The sequence below is a fragment of the Gossypium arboreum genome, chromosome 7, assembly GCF_025698485.1.
Source record: "Gossypium arboreum isolate Shixiya-1 chromosome 7, ASM2569848v2, whole genome shotgun sequence".
Classification (NCBI taxonomy): domain Eukaryota; kingdom Viridiplantae; phylum Streptophyta; class Magnoliopsida; order Malvales; family Malvaceae; genus Gossypium; species Gossypium arboreum.
Genome location: NC_069076.1, coordinates 58,650,330 through 58,666,030, shown reverse-complemented (window position 1 = coordinate 58,666,030; position 15,701 = coordinate 58,650,330). Strand labels below are relative to the sequence as shown.

Below are 15,701 nucleotides of genomic sequence, written 5' to 3'. Positions count from 1 at the left end.
GTTCGAAATCGGCAAGGATATTGGCCAAGGAAAGTCATTAGACTAGTTGACTTGGGAACTGAGCGGTTGAATCAATTTTTTTTTATTTTTTAATAGTTTTATCAAACCAAAATATTATTATCTAATTATTAATTTATGTCAAAATGAAATATTCTAATCAAGATTTTTAGAATCGGACAGGTGGTCGAATCAGTCAGACCATCGATTTGTCTATTCGACTGATCAGTTCAGTTCAATTAAATAAAACATTAAAAAAAAAAAATTAGTTCAATTGTCCTATTCTCAAGTCAACTAATCTAATGGCTTTATCCGAAATGATACCCTTGTCGATTTCAGTCTAATCATTTCAACCAATTGATCTAATCCAGTTCAAATTTTATGATTTTTTATAAATTTTATAAGTTTATATAAATTTTAATTTTTTATGATTTTTATAGAATTTTAATAAGCTTTTATAATGTTTTAAATATGTTTTATTAATTTAATGATTTTTTTATAATTTATTAAAATTTATTATATTTTTATATTTTTATATCAATTTTATATTTTTTAATATTTAATATTTTCATATTTTAATAAATTTCTTTTATGATTTTTATCTTTTCTTTATGAGAAAAATATTAAATTAAATTGAAAGTTGTCACGTGTAACTATTATTTTTTTATAATTTTATTTTATTTTACGTTTTTATGAATTTTGTAAGATGTAAGTCGAAAGAAAAAAGAAAGGAAGAAAGAGGGTAAAGTGATATCAATTAGTTTACAAGGAGATGAATGTGGTTTCTAACCAAAAAGGGAAAGTAAAAGGCATTTTCCTCTACATGGCTTAATCTAAAAGTAAATTAGAACTTCAAACATTTCATCATAGCTGCTTCAAATCTAATCTTTTTTTATCAATCACACAGTATACTCAAAATTAAAAAAAAAAAAAAAAGAGTTTCTAAATGCATGGCATTGGTGCATTTTGCTTTAGGTTCCTCCAAACCAATATTTGAGTTTTTGGGTTATGAAAGTAAAAAAGCAGGTTGGTTTTCTTTAAGAAGAAGATACATTTGTGGGAGTGGGAAATTAATTTGCAAGCAAAGGTGATAATTGCACTCAGGCGGGTCCGCTAACCATCCTTTGCATTACATTTCCACCTATTTCAATTTAATTCCACATTCACTACACAATATGTATGTGGCATCTTCTGTAACTCTTTTGTTCCCCCCTCTCCTTTCAATGCAATGCCCAAAACGAAATTATACGAAAAGCCAAGAAGATATAACATGATTCATGGTTTCCACTTCCAGTTGAAATTTTAACGACTTTGGTCCACAAGGAAAAAAGAGAGAGAGGAAGCAGCTGCCATTTTTTTCCCTTGCTCTTTCAGCTGCTTTGCTTTCAACTACTGCTACTGTCAGTGGCGTTGGAGTGCCTATATATTATATACCATACCAAGAAATCATCACCAAACCAGAACCATAATAATGAATGCCAGTGTTGCCACCCCCTTTATCATTATCACCTGTCTCTTTAATCCCCTCCATTACTTGCATGCCTTAACTTTCTTTCTGAGACAAAATTCAATCATTACCCTTTAATCCCATTCCATTAACCTTCCATTAAGGGTTTAAGGGACTAAGAAATTTCCTTCATTTCAGGACGCTAGTGGATTCTATGGCCCTGAAGCTCTTCTGGGTCAGCTTCACGTTATTCTTCGGCTTTTGGGTTGTTGCTTTCTGTGATCAAGATGGTATGCATAATTTGTTTCGATTTTTGGATTCTTTCTCTCATTATAATGGCCTGTTTTTGCTACATTTGCTTTAGTTCTTAATTTGCAACATCATTTTCTTGTTGCTTGTAAAGCTCTGACCTTCATATCACCATGGAACAGCATGATCTAACAAAATGTTAGAAACAGAATGCTGAAGCTTTGAATTTGTTGGATTTACATTTGATTTTCTGTGAGACAGGTTTCTTGAGCTTATCTTGTGGTGGAGCAAAGAGTTATGTAGATTCATCTAAGATAAAATGGGTGTCAGATGATACATTCATAACCACAGGCAACACAACTACCGTTGAGTATGCTGAAGGTACCTCCTCCTCGTCCAGCATTGCACTTCGATTTTTCCCGGAACCTCGAGGCCGCAATTGCTATAGGTTACCGGTAGAGAATATGTCCTCCATTGTTCTTGTGAGGGCTCAATTTGTGTATAAGAACTACGATGGACTTGAGAAACCTCCAGCTTTCTCGGTGTCTCTTGGCAGAGCTATAGTTAACACAGTGAACCTAACCCACAAAGATCCATGGATCGACGAGTTCTTATGGCCAGTGAGTAAGGATACACTCTCATTTTGCTTGCAAGCTATTCCAGATGGTGGAGCTCCTGTTATTTCATCACTGGAAGTTCGACCACTTCCTCGAGGCGCTTACCAAAGTGGCATGGATGATATTACCAATAAGTCACTTCGTAAAAGTTATCGAATTAATAGTGGTTACACTAACGGGTCCTTGAGGTAAAAGCATTTCATTATTCCTTATCCATATAAGGATTCTGTTTTGTGTATCAGGATATCTGTGATTTAACTTGAATTAAACAGGTACCCTGTAGACCCATTTGACCGCATTTGGGATGCTGACCAAAGTTATACACCCTTCCATGCCTCGCCTGGATTCAACATTCCTCTTAGCTTCAATTTGTCAAGTCTAAAAGAGAGCCCTCCTTTGGATGTGTTGCAGACTGCTCGAGTTCTCGCACGACAGGATGTGTTACATTATAACTTACCTCTAGATAAGTTGGGGGACTACTACATTGTACTCTACTTTGCCAGCATCCTTCCTGTGTCTGCTTCTTTTGATATATTAATCAACGGGGACGTTGAGCTATCAGAATTCACTATAAGATCCTCAGAAGCCAGTACTCTATATTTTAAGCAGAAGGGAATCATAAATCTGGATATTGCACTTAGAAGCATCATATTCTACCCTCAAATTAATGCGCTTGAGGTTTACGAAATTGTTGATATCCCACCTGAGACTTCCTCAACTACAGGTAACATTTTCTTTTGTATATCTGATGGTTTTTTTCTGCTGTCTAGTGCTGATTCCATTCTTCCTGAACTTACAGTTTCAGCACTTCAAGTTATTGAGCAGGCTACCGGTTTTGATCTTGGGTGGCAAGATGATCCATGCTTCCCAACCCCATGGGATCATATTGAATGTGAAGGAAGTACAGTAACATCATTGTATGTATCTATTAAACTGTTACTTTGTAATTTTCTTAGTCTTACCATAGAGAACTACTCATACCGGGTTATCATCTTAGGGACCTTTCGGACATCAACTTGAGGTCAATTAGTCCAACGTTTGGTGACTTGTTGGATCTTAAAATACTGTAATGCCTTTTGCTGTGCAACATGTTTCTTTTACTATTAATATCGCTGGTATCCTCAAAATAAACACTTGCTAAATGTTGTGATTTGGTTTTCAGGAATTTGCATAACACATCACTTTCAGGAGCAACACAAAATCTGGGCAGCCTGCAGCACCTTGAGAAACTGTAATGTCTGTCAAAAAGTACTCACCCGTTACCGTATCTTCTAGCAGGACTAATAATATAATCTTGACTAAATTCTCAGGAATCTGAGTTTCAATCAGCTTACATCCTTTGGTTCTGATATAAGCAGCTTGGTTAACCTTCGAGTTCTGTAAGCTGTTTTCCTATGTTGTTATTTCTTTATATGATAAACGATAATTGAACTAATGCTGCATTATTGTTATTGTTATTATTTTTCTACATGTAAGGGACTTGCATAATAACAGATTACAAGGAATTGTTCCAGACAGCTTGGGAGAGTTAAAAAATCTACATCTACTGTAAGTGACTTTGATAAATATGCAGTTTGTTTGTCGTAGCGCAGCCTTGTGTTTCACCTGATGAAAAACTGTGTTCTCTGTTCTCCAGGAATCTGGAGAACAACAAACTTCAAGGTACCCTTCCCCTATCTTTGAATCGAGAAAGTTTGGAAGTTAGGTATGGCACTCATATAATATTCTCCTTTTATTCTCTAGGCTCTAGCTATTTATTCATGTATCGTTCGTGATAGATAAACTTCCATACAGAACATCAGGAAACTTGTGTCTTTCCTTCTCGACAATGGCATGCAATGATGTCTCGTCAAATCCTTCAATTGAGACACCACAAGTTACTGTTGTTACCAATAGGAAGCACAGGGGGCATAGGCATTTAGCAATTATACTTGGTGCAGCTGGGGGAACCTTATTTGCTCTACTCCTTACTTCTCTTTTAGTATTATTGTACATAAATAAGAGGAAAACTGAAGCCACATATACCACAAGTATGTACTAGTTATTCACATTGTTGTTACCGTGAAATCAGCAACATGGTTCTTATACACGCATTTTTCTTATATCAGGTGCAGCAATTGATATGCGAAATTGGAATGCAGCAAGAATCTTCTCCTACAAAGAAATAAAAGCAGCTACAAATAACTTTAAGGAAGTTATAGGCCACGGTAGCTTTGGATCCGTCTACCTCGGAAAGCTATCGGATGGCAAACCGGTTGCTGTAAAAGTGCGGTTTGATAAAACTCAATTGGGAGCTGATTCTTTTATTAACGAGGTTTATCATCTAAAATTCTCTATGATTTTCTTCTTTAACCATAAAGCAGTAGGAGCTCGTTAATTTTTTTAGTATTCTATTTGTGATCTTAATGGAGGACTCTATGCAGTCTATTATATCTAATGTTTTGGAGCTTGATTCTTTAGTTTATGTATGATGTTTGGCTTCTTGCTACATCTAATTTTCAGTCACATCGGTCCTGCAAAAGTTGCCTCATTGTTCGTAGGGTTGCATGCAGGTTCATCTCTTATCACAAATTCACCATCAAAATCTTGTGAGCTTGGAAGGATTTTGTCATGAATTGAAGCATCAGATACTTGTCTATGAGTATCTACCAGGTGGATCTCTGGCAGATCACCTGTATGGTATGTTTTCCTGAATAAAAGATTTAACATTTTCATTTTGTAATTTTAGCTACATGTCCTTTAAACCGTTATAGCTTGTTCTTGATGTTTGTTTCAGGTCCGAATAGTCAAAAAGTTTCTTTAAGCTGGATTCGGAGACTGAAAATAGCTGTTGATGCTGCAAAAGGTATGTCTAATTGTCTAGCATTAAAGGAATCCCTTAAGGGAATGTGTAGAGTTTATGCCATATTTGTTTGCGGAAATGGTATAGTTTCACTTTCACATTTATAAGTGGAAACAGCAGGAGGTCCAATGTTTTTGGCATAATAAATGCTATTATCATTTTATTGCTTCTGATCATTGAGCCTTGATTGTTTGGAAGGGCTGGACTATTTGCATAATGGGAGCGATCCAAGAATCATACACCGTGATGTCAAGTGCAGTAACATCCTTTTGGATTGTGAGATGAATGCGAAGGTCTGCGATTTCGGCCTCTCTAAGCAAGTAACTCTGGCAGATGCAACTCATGTGACCACTGTTGTCAAGGGCACTGCTGGCTATCTAGATCCTGAGTATGTCTTCCTTAAATTGTGCCTTTACGGCACCGCACACCATCATTGATGTCGTTTATTAACTGCAGGTATTATTCCACCCAACAACTGACTGAGAAAAGTGATGTCTATAGTTTTGGGGTTGTTCTTTTAGAGCTCATATGCGGAAGAGAACCACTGACTCATTCCGGAACTCCAGATTCCTTCAATTTAGCGCTATGGGTAACCAAAATTTCCTTTTCCTTTTAATTTCTTATTCTTGTGTATGAAAAGGAGCATGAAGGTGTGATGTTGTTGCATTTGTCAACTAACTGGAGAGTCATGGATTGAAGAAGGCTAATTAGTTTAAGCATGTTAATACAATATCCTGAAACATAGCTCTAAGCAACTGGATCATATTTGACTTAAACGCAGGCAAAGCCGTACTTGCAGGCAGGTGCATTGGAGATAGTGGATGACAACTTAAAGGGAACCTTCGATGTCGAAAGCATGAGAAAAACAGCCTTAGTCACCGTACGGTGTGTGGAAAGAGATGCATCACGGAGACCCACTATTGCACAAGTGTTGGGTGAGCTGAAAGAAGCCTACAGTCTTCAGCTTGCATATCTTGCATCTTTGGGACACTCAGGTTAACCAACATCAACCCTATTCCAACTTTGAAAACTTTTCCTGCCCACTATTTAAAACGAGATGAGGTATATATAGTTGTTTCAAAAACAGACATCGTATAAGACTGCTTATATGTATCTATTCTGTCAATGGCAAGCAATAATAGTGTCGTGTAGTGTTTTTGGGTAAACTTGCCAAACCATCCAACATGTTCGGACACAATGTTTCATACATGTTTCTGTCCCTGCAACATGTGCAAATCAATTGAAAGCAGTGAGTGGGGCTTGGTATTCAACTAAATACTGGATTTTGAAGCAACCATCCAATAATAAAAAATGACTGCTATATTATTTCTCCTGCGGAAAAATGCTGTTGTTCTTGCAAAAAGAAAGAAAAAAAATAATTTATTTGCTTTCAGATGACATTATTAGAGTAATAGACTTATTATTCATTCAAGAAAAGAAATTTTGACTATTCAATAGTTAATTAGAGCATAGCCGACAAAGAAGATGTTGAATGATGATTGTTGGTTTCAGAGGCCAGCTTTTGAAAATTTTAATTATGTTTTAAAATTTTAAAAATAATTATTCCTTATGAAAATTCTGATTAAATCTTTAAAATTTTTAAAATTCTAATTAAAATGCTCCAAACATTTTTTTGTTATAAAAAGTTTTAATTAGATCTATCAATTCTTTTTTTAAATATTTTAATTAAATACTCAAAACTTAATACTAAGATTCGTCAGTATTGATTTCTACTATATTATATTGTTGGAATTAGTTTATTTTATTGTTGAATATAAACATATGATAATATTTAATTCTTAATCTTTTATATATTTGAAAAGTTATATACTAACATTTATATTTGAATATCTATATTAAAAAAAGTTAAATTTTACTGTTAACTTCAATGCTTTAAGTAATTGTGACTGTTACCCCTCCGTACCTCCTCCTTCTTCAGGGAGACTTATCATAAGAATGTTACCCTTCATTCCTCCCTGAATTTAATCTTTATACTTTTTATTTGTCATTTCTAACTTAATTTTTATAAATTTTAAAATTTTAATCTTAATTTTATATTTTTATATGTCATTTTAACTTGATTTTTATAAAAGTTTAAAATTTTAGTCCAGATTTAAATAATATTATTGATTTTTACTATTTACAAAATATACGGTAAACATATATGATTACATATATAACATTATATCAATTTTTAAAAAATGATGAAATTAATGTTTCAAAAAATATCAAAAATAAATGTATGATACAAAATTAATAGCATAATTACAATTATAATTGAAGTTAAAACTGATATTCCAAAAACAAGAATTAAAGTTGAGCATAATAGCAGAATTGATTTGATATTGAATACACGCAAATTGTACCGAAAACTGAAAAATGTTAATACATTAACACAAGTCTTGAGATTCAACAAAAAGAAAATGTTGATATTGTCTCAACGGACTCTCCAAAAAACACAGCTGTAATCTTTGTCCGAAACATCAGACAAGAAGTGAAAGGCGGCGATGGTTTCCAATTTCAACTTTTTCTTCAAGACAGTCAACCACTTTCCCATTCCAGGAAAACCCAGGGCCGAGAAAATTCCAGCTGGAAATTTTCATTGAGTTTGAACTTCACTATTATCTTTCATGATGTTTGATCAATTCCGTGTTGTTATTGTATTTCTTTTACTACTTGAGTTCCATTTCTCTGCCTTTCTTGAGCTCTTCATGTTGTAATGGTTTCCCCTACACTTACTTCGTGGACCTTAATTGGTCTTATAAGAGCCTTTCTCGGCCTTGCTTTAGCTTTTGTCCTTCTCTGTGGATCAACCTTGGGGTTTTTCACTTGGAAACTTTATCATGTTTTTGGACTTTACTTGCCTTGTCCTTGTTCTGGGTTTCTTGGGTACCAAAATAGCAACCTGTGCTGGCATAACCTTCTCATTCAATTCCCAGTAACAAACATTCATTCTGCTCTTAAACTGCCTTTCAATAGGCTCCCTCTTAACTTACTTTGGTTCAACGATCAAGACTGGGATTTGGATGCCAAGTCCATTGAATTGCTGGGTGAAGCATGCCCTACTTCACCTTCAGGTTTAAGATTGCAAACTATAGTGAATAAAAAAAAGAGTGATTCTGATACCAAGGGAAAGAAAAGTATATATCTGAAGCATAAATCTAAAGTTCAACGAGGTAGGATAGCTGCTTTTGGCTATCGAAAGTCTGCTAATTTCTCAGTTGCAGATGCTTCTTCTGTTGATGGAGGTGAAACAATGATTGAAAATTGGGGTCTAGTTAGTGGAATAGAAGATTGTTTTCCTGGTAAGTAAAACGTATCTAATGTGATATCTTTGCATTATGGGAAGTTTAACTGCTGCTTCTGAAACTGGTTGAGGTTCTATGATTATTTTTTAACCATTTTAGTAAGTTAAGGAATCATTCATTGACATGAAGTTTTTATTGAATATTGAACTATTAAATGATGATCTTCTCTTATTAGCATTACATTTGTATTGACCTATGTGAAACCTGCCATTTTAGATGATAAGAACACTCAATCTGGCAATGATTTGAGTGAGGCAACCTGGCATGGTTTTGAACTGAGCAGTGGAGAGGGAAAAGGTAACACTAATGAAAAATTTGAGGTTACTGGAGATGGGGAAAATCGGATCAAAATATTGGAACAAGCTATAAAAGAAGAAAAAGCTGCATGTGCTGCTTTATATTTGGAGTTGGAGAAAGAAAGGGCCGCTTCTGCTTCTGCTGCTGATGAAGCTATGGCAATGATTTTGCGTCTTCAAGAGGATAAGGCATCGATAGAAATGGAAGCAATGCAATATCAAAGGATAATAGAAGAAAAATTTGCTTATGATGAAGAAGAGATGAACCTTCTAAAAGAGGCCCTTGTCGGGAGGGAGAAGGAGAATCACCTTTTGGAGAAAGAAGTTGAAGCTTACAGGCAGATGGATACACGTAGAGATGAGCCAGAGGAGTGTGATTTTTTTCGACATGATGCAAATAAAGGGGGACAAATTCCTTCAGTTTCACTTGGATTAGGTGAAGATCCGTTGCTGATGGGAAACAGTGGATCCACCAGGAAGAATGAAGTGGGAAAAGGTTCTAGTTGGCCTTCGGAATTTCAGACTTCATCATCTGAGAAATTAAGTCATACTGTGGTTGTTAATTTAACTGGGAAAGGAAAGGGACAAGATGATGATGATGATGATGCCATAGTATGCCAAGCAATAACAAGAAAAACTGCCCCAAGTTCTGGTGGCACTTCTTTAAGTGTAGATGAGCTTGAGAGAAATTCAGACTTTGGTGAGCCACTAGGCAGAAATCTACACAATTCCACATTTGATATGGAACCAACTGTTTATGATGTCCATGTTATTGATGATAACAAAGAAAGTCCTAAGGAGGAGAATAGTAAAAAAAGTAAACTGCCAATTGGTTCTGCATCAGACCACAAAACCTTTCTATATGACTTAGAGAGGAGTTCTTCTGCAGTCAGTAACGAGAGGCTGGAGATTGATGCTGAAATTGAACACCTTACAGAGAGGCTACAAATAGTTGGAGGAGAAAAAGAGAAGCTGACTTCCTCTGCCGATCAGAGGGAAAGGATAGATATCCTATTGAAACTCATCAAGGAACAGGTGAAGCAGCTTCGAGAATTTCAGCGGCTAAAGGAGCCTGTTCAACAGACTTCTTTACCTCCTTTATCTCCATCCTCTAAGGTAGTGTTACATTTCAATTTGACAGTTTATCATTTTATAAACCAAGGGTAACTTTTGTTTGCATGCTTGTTAGCTATCTGCTCTTATGCTTGCATCAAATTTCCATTTTTGAGCTCCTGACAGGGAGAAATCAAGAATCCAGTTTTTCTTCTATACAATCAACAAAAACATGATAATTTGTGTCGATACAGAATCTTTGTAAAATCATTGTTCCATATCTGCATGAAAAGTGGACAACTCAAGTGAGTGAATGTCAACCGAGTAAACGTAGTGTATGTGTAAGACAAAACTGACCATAGTTTTCAGATGTAACCCTACTTATTAAGCATAAAAATATTGAGAAATGACTGTTGCAATTTTCCGTAACATCAGTTGCATGATACTGCCATATTTATTATTATTTCCTTAGTAGCATATCTGTGAACGCATTTCAAGAGTGTTTTTTTTGCTTTCATGGGGTTGGAGTGAAAAAAATACTCTTTGAAAATCAATATTGTGTGATCCCAAAGAGTCATTTCTTCCTTCAAGTATAATTCTGTTGGTCAATTGCATGATGATGATGATCGGAAAATATATCTTGAAGAATGTTGTTTTTCATTTTTCCACTACTATTTTCTTACAGAACTTATTGACTACTTAGGTGTCTATACATCATTCCTTGCTTAGGACTTACTTCAGTTGCTTCTGTTTAGGTAGTATGGATGTTGTTTGAGGTCTAATACCAATATCATTAAGTGTAGGGTCCTTCTCTATGGGGAGCTTCTTATGCGAATATTTTAACCTTCCATTATTCGGGTTGTTTTCGAGATAATATCTGGTTTTTATTGTCAAAACACCTCCAAAGTCACCTAAATTGTGTGCTGTCAGGATGATGTTAAGGCTGTTTTTTTCATTTAAAAATCATCCATAAGAAAGCTGTTGCTTTGGTGAATTAAAAGGGACCAACCATATGAAGTTAATACAATGGGAGTAATATAATAACAAGTTTGTTGATAATTTTTATATCTTACAACTGGCAGAGGACTAGAAATTTGGATTCTAGGTGGATTCATGTAGCTTACCTATTTAATATGTTCAAATTGAGATTTTTCTTGTTATTTATATGTGAACTTCCAACTAAGGGGAAAGAGTTTAAATGATTTTGTTGCCTTGAATGTTGGTGGACTTTTATATAGGTCGTTAGAACCGGGTTTAATTAGTATTCAATCTTCTGCAGAAAATGAGAACAACTGTAATCCTTGCATGAATCTTGTTGTCAGAATTGTGTCATGTTTTTTCAGCCATTTCTTTCATAGTTGCTAACAACCATTCGTGTACTATCAGCTCAGCTCCACTAAAAGACGCAGGTGAAATGCATTGGTCAAAATCGATGATAGTGCCTAAGCCAGGTACAGTTGCTATCACAGCTCGGAAAAATCATCCCAATTGCTCCAAGGTTTGCCTTCAGTCCTTTTTGAGTTAGTTCGTAAGTTGTCGGTAAAATCCGTAAAACATAGAAGTTAGCGTGTGGAAGGTAGTTGATTTAGTTGGGTGTTTGATGCCTTGCCTGCTGAAAAAAATGTATGTAAACCTTTAAATATTATGTTACTTTCAATTGAATTAGGGTAGCTTCAAAGTTGTCTCTGGTTGACCCCTCAAATGTTGGTCCCACCTATAAATAAATAATCAAAGGCCAACTTTGATCACTGGTTTGTCATCTTTCTTGGCTTCGAGTACAACGGGTTAGGCCAAGGAGCTGCCTATGGATTTAATTATACTTTGAAAAGGAAAATGTACAAACAGAAAAGGACAAGAAAAGTTGACATTATGTGGTCACCATCTTCTCGATGCAATCTTTATGATTAGAAGAATGTAGTTGGGAGCTAGGACTATATTCCATGGTTGACTTTGTTTATTTGCCTGAGCCCCGATGGATCACGTCGACTTAAGCTTTTACCTTGTAATTTCAGGATTAGAAGTGAAGTATTCCACCATAGGTGAAGATGTAGTTCATTGATTCTAATACTATAGCAGTCATAATGATTAAAATTTGTGACTTTGAATCCTAAACTGTAATGATAAATGTTAAAATTATAGTTTATTTATTTATTAGTCGAAAGTAAGGGAATTGGATGCATATGTGTGCCCAAGTTTAGGTAATTATTATGGTTGAATGGCTCTTCTTGATCCATATCTTTTCATCATTCATGTGCCTGAAAACCAAGACATGAATCAATGTCCTTTGCTTGCCACGCACCCAACCGCGCACCAGGATGTCTTAGCCTTAAAGTTCTTAGCTTTTTGCTTTCGGCCTTTACCAACCCACCCTTAGCAATGGGACCTTAGCTGGAAATATTATGCTCACCAAAAAGTGAATGCAATGTTTTGTACCCAAGTAACGGTAGATTTATTTTATGACCTATTTTTTTTTAAATTCGAGATCATTATTATTAATTTGATAAAAAAATTATTTAGAATTATTTGTAAACTTTTATAAAAGTTAATATAAGAATACATGTTTGAAAAAAAAAAAAACAAGTTTTGAGATTTCATCCGAATTTAGGCGCTACTTTTGGTGCTTTTGTATTATATGATTCTAATAGAATATCGTTCTTTGATGGGAAAGTTGATATGTTTTGAAAATTAATGATTGAAATCTTGAGAAAATTAAGTTTACTTTGGTGGGATGGGATGATATCATAATTTACCGAATTTCATTTTATTAATTAAGAGATAATATTCAAGTATTTTAATATTTTTATTAACCATTCACATACATATAGTTCCTAAATTGAGCCCTCGAGGCCCTAGAAGTAATTTAGAAACAATTCGAGACCAAATTAGAAACATTTGGTAAGTCTAGGAAAAAGTTGCAAAAATTTGGATTCAGGGGTCACACGGCCGCGTGCCAGGTCGTGTAACTCATTGACTTGCATACAAAGGAACTTATAGGAGACACACAGTCGTGTCACCAGACCGTGTGCCACACACGGCTGAGTCACACGCCTGTGTCTCAGGCCGCGTGGATCTAAAATTTGCCTGAAATCAAGCCATTCATAACACCAATTCATGCATAATCCTTTAAGCCTTTTGTACACATAATCAAGGCACCAAAACCCTATCAAAACATACATATAATGACCAATTCAAGAGTCCTAAATCAACTAACCAATATGCCATTCAAGGCACCTCAAACGCAATCATCAAGACTTACCTAAACATGCATATTTTACCACTTTCCATTCATCAACTACTAGTTCAATACCTTTCAAAACATGCCATAGTTTAAACATGATCAAGCTACTTCAAAACATACTATATGAGCCATTCGAAAACATGTATAATAAGATAACTACAACAACACAATCTAGTAGGCATCAAATGTTGTCAAACCAAGATAACATCCATAACTTATACACGACAAATCCCAACTAAAAATTCACCAAAATAACATTAAAAGTCCACCTATACATGCCATTATAACCTTGACTAAAACATTTAAAAACTACCGATATTTATGTTGGATAGTGTGATAGATCTTTGACGAGCTTCCAAATCGATCGAGCTACCGATAATCTATAAAACATAGGAAAGAAACTACGTAAGCACTTAATGCTTAGTAAGTTCGTATAACATAAACACAACTTACCATTTCATTTGCATAATGTAAATAGCATAATTATAACACCAACTAATACCATAAGCTTGGCACAATGCCTATACAACATCACCAAACATCACCAAATACTCAAGTTAGTGCATTTATACATGGTTCAAATGATTTCATTTATAACTGATGTGGTCGTTGAGAGCACCAAAAATATCTTATTCCCTGTAAAATAATAAAAATAACAGTAAAGGGGAAGTAGGGTTGAATCCTCAGGTACTGGATTGTACGAATGCTCGTTTCTTGAAATCTTGGACAATTTCTTGGCCAAGAAACTTGCGTTCCTGAAAAAATAAAAAAAACAGAATTAAGAATTTCGAATTAGAAAAATAAAAATAGTATTTAAATTAAATTGAAATTGCGAAATTAAATAAATGACGAAAATTGAGATGGAGAATATATAAAAATAATAAAGAGAGTTAAAGGAAAAGAAATTCTTATTGGTAGATTCCAGCCTCCAATTGTCTCATTCCGCCTTGAACCTTATTGGTAGATTCCAGCCTCCAGTTGTCTCATTCCGCCTTGGGTTCAATCCTCGGCTTTTAAATAACCTTTCTCAACTCAAGTAAGCCAGTTATATTAGAAGAGGATGCCTACGACCACCAGCTCCAAAAATCAGACTTACGATTTTTAAGGAACCTGACTCTAGCCAGTAATCTATGCTAGATCAACGCTTCTCAATGGCGAATCCCACGCCATTTTGTCTCTTTGGCTTACCAACCTTTGACGCAGTAAGTTAACGAACCGACTGTGTAATCCTTCCAAAACATACAAAGCGACCGCCTTTGCATATGCTGAAAATCTTACTTCTTAAGGGCCATGGACGGGCAAATCGGCCAGTAGTCTTGATGAAATGATGAATACTTGGCAGAAAGCTAAGTCTGATTCTAGGCCTCAAGAACCCTTTTTGGGAAATATTGACAACTTTCGGCTAGATAGGTTTTAGTGGCTTATGATAATGGTGGAAAAGGAAATAAATATAAAAATGGAAAAGATGATTTTATTGAAAGAAAATATGAAGAAACAAAAGCCTAGACTTTCAGGGGGAGAGTGTTTACAGAAAAGGATGAACCCCAAATAGAGTCACTTCACCCCCTATTTATAGTGCTAGGGAGATAGTCTAATTGAACTTAAATTCTAAAAAGATAAATACATTTAATTAAAGATAAATAAAGATAATTAAAATAAAATCTTAAATTTGAATAATCCTAATAATTATCTTAATATTAATTATCCTAATATAAATAAAATGGAGTCTTATAGAATAAAATCTCTTCTTTTTGCGTTTTTAGTCCTTGTGTCTTCCACGCTCGCACTTTTGGCACAATCTTTTTCCTGTGTCGCATATTAGCCCAATGTGTCTCCAAATTCGCACTTTTGTCCCTTAATTTTTCTTTTGCCTCCAAATCAGTCCCTAAAAGATAAAAAGGCATAAATAGCTCAAATTAGTAGGATCAAGCTTAGAATAAACACATGATTAATACATAAAAATATGTTATCTAGAGCATTATCAAATTCCCCCTACTTAGCTCATGCTTGCCCTCAAGTATGGTTCCTATCCACAGTGAAAGTTAGATTCTGCCATAAAAGAAATACCACTCCAAAGTTTTATAAGAAATAGTTAAAAATGCATATAAAAAATAAAGAGAACCCTAAGCTTGCTTTAGGTAAAATAGAAAAAGTTTTCCAATTAATACACACAAAAATTAAAATCGATTTTAATTATTTCATGGAAGTTAGGTGAATTACTAAACCTACCAAGACACCCTCTTTGTTTCTTCCTTAGTCCCAAACTTTATTTATTTACATATATTTTCTCTTTTTTTCTTTTTTTTTTTACTTTTTATTTTATTTTATTTATGTATGTGTGTATGTATGTTGAACTTTTTGATGCGAAGAGTGATGACAGCCAAGCACCAAACCCCAATTACTTAGCCCAACATACTTTTTATTTTTTATTTTTCCTAAGAACATGTCGAACCTTTTGACGCGAAGAGTGATGACAACCCAAGCACCAAACCCCGGTTACTCAGCCCAACGCATTCTTAAGAATTAATTTCGATTAGCGGAGCTTTAACTATCACGTCACACAACCTTTTGACGCGAAGTAGAATGACAACCCAAGCACCCTACCCCGGTTACCCAGTCAGTCACGTTCTAAGTTGTACTCATAACCACGGAAA

The 15,701-nt window shown here is 34.9% G+C and overlaps 2 protein-coding genes across 6 annotated transcripts; both read left to right on the top strand.

Annotated features, from left to right (window-relative positions):
* Window positions 1-1,076: 1,076 nt before the first annotated feature.
* On the top strand, window positions 1,077-6,495 carry LOC108470564 (probable LRR receptor-like serine/threonine-protein kinase At5g48740). 2 transcript variants are annotated; one of them, XR_008285921.1, is made up of 16 exons: window positions 1,077-1,734; window positions 1,955-2,498; window positions 2,583-3,034; window positions 3,110-3,227; window positions 3,308-3,376; window positions 3,473-3,541; window positions 3,621-3,689; window positions 3,787-3,858; window positions 3,947-4,015; window positions 4,105-4,340; window positions 4,419-4,624; window positions 4,863-4,989; window positions 5,087-5,155; window positions 5,351-5,445; window positions 5,609-5,741; window positions 5,934-6,067. XR_008285921.1 is itself a non-coding variant. In XM_017771924.2 (16 exons), the coding sequence occupies exons 1-16, from the start codon at window positions 1,659-1,661 to the stop codon at window positions 6,150-6,152; spliced, it is 2,718 nt and encodes a 905-aa protein (XP_017627413.1). In that variant the 5' UTR covers window positions 1,100-1,658; the 3' UTR covers window positions 6,153-6,495. The 2 variants fall into 2 exon arrangements, 1 of the variants encoding a protein (XP_017627413.1); XM_017771924.2 differs by having other exon boundaries at window positions 1,100-1,734; window positions 5,351-5,540; window positions 5,934-6,495.
* Window positions 6,496-7,470: 975 nt separating this feature from the next.
* LOC108459720 (myosin-binding protein 2-like) lies at window positions 7,471-11,970 on the top strand. 4 transcript variants are annotated; one of them, XR_008286091.1, is made up of 4 exons: window positions 7,471-8,457; window positions 8,677-9,872; window positions 11,201-11,307; window positions 11,822-11,970. XR_008286091.1 is itself a non-coding variant. In XM_017759134.2 (3 exons), the coding sequence occupies exons 1-3, from the start codon at window positions 7,872-7,874 to the stop codon at window positions 11,207-11,209; spliced, it is 1,791 nt and encodes a 596-aa protein (XP_017614623.1). In that variant the 5' UTR covers window positions 7,471-7,871; the 3' UTR covers window positions 11,210-11,970. The 4 variants fall into 4 exon arrangements, 2 of the variants coding, with proteins under 2 accessions (XP_017614623.1, XP_017614615.1); XR_008286090.1 differs by having other exon boundaries at window positions 11,196-11,307; XM_017759134.2 differs by having other exon boundaries at window positions 11,201-11,970.
* The last annotated feature ends 3,731 nt before the right edge of the window (window positions 11,971-15,701 follow it).